The sequence below is a fragment of the Apium graveolens genome, chromosome 4 (assembly GCF_009905375.1).
Source record: "Apium graveolens cultivar Ventura chromosome 4, ASM990537v1, whole genome shotgun sequence".
Lineage (NCBI taxonomy): Eukaryota > Viridiplantae > Streptophyta > Magnoliopsida > Apiales > Apiaceae > Apium > Apium graveolens.
In genome coordinates, this window is record NC_133650.1 from 312,618,054 (window position 1) to 312,622,866 (window position 4,813).

General features: G+C 31.0%; 1 protein-coding gene across 1 annotated transcript; it reads left to right on the forward strand.

Moving 5' to 3' along the window:
• The first annotated feature begins 915 nt into the window (after window positions 1–915).
• LOC141720177 (protein MRG1-like) lies at window positions 916–3,101 on the forward strand. The gene is made up of 8 exons (XM_074522531.1): window positions 916–1,029; window positions 1,358–1,371; window positions 1,582–1,766; window positions 1,890–1,987; window positions 2,145–2,224; window positions 2,382–2,407; window positions 2,848–2,932; window positions 3,023–3,101. The coding sequence occupies exons 1-8, from the start codon at window positions 916–918 to the stop codon at window positions 3,099–3,101; spliced, it is 681 nt and encodes a 226-aa protein (XP_074378632.1).
• Window positions 3,102–4,813: the final 1,712 nt, after the last annotated feature.

Sequence of the window (4,813 nt, forward strand, 5' to 3'; positions counted from 1 at the left end):
TTGGTGACATGAAGGAATTCTCGTAACTTTTGGAAGACACTAGTTTTATTCTTAATTTTAGTATAGAATGTAATGTATAGGGGCACTCTTTTTCCCCCTAGTTTTTTCATGGGGTTTCACTTTTGAGGGGCTCAAAAAGATTTTTAGTGTGTTATTTTAGACATTCAATTAAATGATATATTTTTATCAATGAGGAATATTGTTTCTCTAGATTTTATTCTCGATTTATTATGGCTAAAAATATTTCCTAGCATATTTTCTAGCAAATAAAAAATATAATATGCGAGTTTAAATGTAATAAATGTATAGTATGTGTCTAGATGCCCGAACATTGAAAACCTTGAAAGTTTTGATTTTTGGTCATAATTTTTATATTTATAACTAACCAAATATCTTTTTAGGTAAAACACATTATATTTTCTATTTTTCTCAACTAAAACACCTCATTTTACGAAAATACCTGTTTTGTATTTTTTAATTTAACTTTGATGATTAGTTAAGTTGAAATTTATAACTTGTGGTATAACTAGTATAAATATTTTCTAGACACTTGAACATAATTTACATATTTTTTAATTTTCATATTTTTTTCCCATAAAAAAAGAGCTCTAATTTTTTTTTTCAATCTCTTCTTTAAAGTATTAAAAAAAATAGAAGCATTCTTTTTTGAAAAATGAACAAAATATTGTATAAATTGTAAGAATTGTAAAAGGACACGACTGTTCAGCTAAGGACGCTACTAGTGACAAAAGTTTCAGTTAACATGTATGCGTGTCAACTAAGTCATAATAAACTCTCACTATATAAGAACCTTTCAATCGTGTATTGTCTAAGCCATTGCCGCAAACAACTTAGTATTCTTATATATAGCGCCCCCTAGTTTGTATCTGCAGGTTTTAAGTGCCCCCCAGGGAAATGCCAAAATCAAAAACTGGGGTTGACTTCATGAACTGTTCCTCGGATAATAGTCTTTATGAAGAAGGTGAGAAAGTTTGGGCTTCTTATAGTGACAAATGGTATGAGGCCAAGGTCAAACTTTGTATATTATCATGCATTTTGATGCATTTTAAAAATGAGATTTCTTGTGTCAAGTCTCATTTCCATTAATTTGTAGAAATAACTGTAAAATGGCTTTTGCTCTCTTTGTATCTTTGACATTCTTTGTGGCCGTTTTTTCACAACAAAATGGGTAAAATCATGTTTCTTAATTTCTTTTATAGGTGTGAGTATATTGTTGAGAGATTCACGATGCTTTAATAATGGGTTCTCTCTCTTTTAACAAGCAATAACTTATATAACTTTGGAAGTTTAATAGTCATAATCAAAATTTATTGATTTGGTCCCTTTATATGTGCAGGGTTGGAATAAAAGGTGACTACATATATGTGGAAGCATGCTCCCTTGTCAAACATTGAATCTTGTTGAATTGTGTTTTTTAAGAATTTTTAATGGTGATTGTGTTTGTATACATCTTAAAAGAGTTGCACAATAAAAGAGCAGTGCAACCCATTTTTTGTCACTGGCAAGACATGGCTACTCGTCCTATATACTCAAACATTAAAAAACCTATTTACATAACAGATGGGATGAATGGCTGGGAACTGATCGTCTGATGAAGTTTACTGATGAGAATATTCAAATTCAGTTGGCTAAGAACACTAAGTCTGGCCATAAGGGAAAAGCCAAGCAATCTAATGAAGATATTCAAAATCAGTTGGCTACAAACACTAAGTCTGACGATAAGGGAAAAGCAAAGGAGTCTGATGGTTAGAACTATTTGATATTTCATACATTTATACAATAAAATATATGTTACAAGAGTTCTCAATTTTAACTTATAACACCATCAAGTAGCTTGTGGGGATTACATTTTGTTTTTCTTTTTTCAGAAATCTTGTTAGCGGAGGAGAATATGAATATTGAAATTCCAAGAATGCTAAAGAAACAACTAGTGGATGATTCTGAATTTGTAACCCGCCTAGGCAAGGTATTTCAGTCTTTCACTTTATAAATTTTAGATATTTTCCAATTTAATCTCTCTGTTCAAGGTTCAATGAAATAGTGTTGTCGCTATTTTCATTTTTAGCATTCTCTAATGTGATAATGTTAATTATGGTATTGAATTGTCCTGTGTCGCCTAGCAGCTTGTTAAGCTTCCTCGCACCCCAAATGTCGATGACATATTGAAGAAGTACTTTAGGTTCAAAGTGAAAAAGAATAACATGTAAGTTGGTGTTCTATATTTGATGTTCCCTATATGTTTTTAAATTCCTCATGCCAGATTACCTAATTAAGTATTTGTATTTTCCTTTTTGGTTACCGTCATATAATTTTTTAATGTCTTTCATGTAGCATTTTTTGTGCTAATGTGGATGCTGTAGTCATCCATCTTCTGACATGCTTTCTGGTAATAGGTTGAGAGATGAAATACAAGAAATCTTATACGGGATACGTTATTACTTTGACAAAGCACTTCCTACAATGCTCCTGTACAATAACGAGCGCAAATAATATGAAGCATTGAGTGCAGAGAACATCCCTCCTTAAGTAGCATATGGAGCTGAACATTTATTGCCTCTCTTTGGTATGCTTGACTAGTGTTAGAGATGTTTATTAATTCAATTATTTAAGTAGATTTTATCTTACATTCTTTTCATAACAGGATTTAATTTGATAGTATTAGAGTATTAGCATGCATATAATGTGATTACGGCATAATTTCACACATGTTTCTGTTTTGATTCTATCATCAAATGTTTAAATTCTTTTATCTTATTAGAACAATTACCATATTGATGCCACAATATTCTTTTTTTTTGTTAATTTGATTACATTCTCCAATTATAGTTAAGTTACCGGAGATCCTACAAGCGGTAAATATTGAAGAAGAAATGCGGATGAAGCTCAAACATGAGATACTGAGCTTGATAAAGTATGTTTTTTCCTTCAAACTACTGTGCAAAATTTTTTGTTATATATTTCTGTGGTTATATATCTAGTACTTAACCATGCTGTTATGCAGGTTTTTGCAGGAAAATCAAAGTACTTTTTTCCTTTCTACTTACCAGACCCCTGAAGATCTGGATGCAGAGAAGAAATAATGATCTAAAGCTATATCACGGCTATCTGGCTGATCGGAAGGTTGATAGTTTGTTGGTGGTTCAGATCCTGCTTAGGTTAGATTTATATCCAGGGCGGGCCTAGAGAGTTTTACACTTTTTTGTATTACTATACCCTGACCTATGTCATTATATATCCCATGTGTAAATATTTTTAATAGGCTAAATTATCATTGAACTCATGACCAACATGCATCTAGGTCATTAAACTCAAAAAACATGCTAACTGATCAATGTACTAGAATTAACTTGCTATTTAGTCATTAAACATTAAATTGTTTGCACAAAGGTTAACTCAAAAGAAAGAAAATCGACCAACGTGGGTTGGTACTTGGTTGGTTATGATTATAATTGCGATCGACCAACCATGTTGGATGGTTATATTTGGTTGGAAATGAGGATAAAAATCAAAGGATACATGACTATCATATTTGTGATGGTCTCTTATAGCCCATATTTCTTGTAGTGTTGTCGTAGATTATAAAAAAATATGTTATTAAAAAGCGAAAAAATAAAATTTGGTTCAGAAACTTGTTGAATTGGAAATAGAAGCCGCCAAATTTTCTACTGAAGCCTGTTATCTGAAAATTACTATTAACCAAAAGATACCTTTAAACAACACACCCAATACATATTATACCTCTTTCTCCGTCCTTTAAACTCCGTAATAGGTGAACTCGAAGTTGAAGTTGGATTTAAAGCTTTCGTCTTTGGATCTGAATTTAGTTCGTTTCAAGCTTTTATGACATTTGTTTATAGTATGAATTCAATATCTTATTTGTATAATTATTAGTTGAATATTTGTAAACCCTCGAGTTTTGGGGATTCTTAATTATTTCAATAATTTTAAAATTCGTAATTAATATTTGGAATTCACAATATATGTTAAATATGTCTCTTTGACATTATTTACGTCTTCTCACTTTTGTGTGTTTAATTGGGTTCTTATTTTTTTGTTAAATTATGTCTCCTTGTATGTGTATGTCAAATTTCGTGTTTTATGGGTTTGTATTTCAATTGATTATAGTATGTATGTTGGTTAGCTTAAGGAATTAGTTTATGTATATTTATTTGAGTTATTTTTTGATTTTGTACTGTTATATGGTTAGTGGTGGAAGTTCACATGAATTCATCATATGATGATTCTGAATTGGGGTCTTTGCTTTTCTAGCATATATAAAAAAACACACAAAAATAAAAAGTAATGTCGTACCACTTTGGCTAAAATATAACATATCAGAATTAAATGTGTTGATTTTTCATATTTTAAAAACATGTCATACCAATTTGTCTCTAATTTCAGCGGAGATTTGCGGCCGAGAGTCCGTGGTCAGCATATGAATTATGATAGACTGCATTCTCCTTTTCAAGTGTCTATTATTAAAAAATGAAATTCTTGACTCAAATTGTACTTAGAGGTACCAAAAAAATTAAAGTAAATGGTTACTCGACTTTAAGTCTACTTTATATATGCATGTTTATTACGAGTACCCGAACTCCTTCATCTTCCTGATACTTCATGCATAACTTAGAATCATCAAATGAAATTTTATCCGGCATGTTTTCAATCCTTTCCTCGTCAGTGGCATATTTTTTGTACTGATTCTTCTTCACACGGGACTTTTACACTCTCGAACAAGTATTAAATACTCCTTTTTATCCACTTGTTGCAGTGTTCAGGAATATCGTACCTT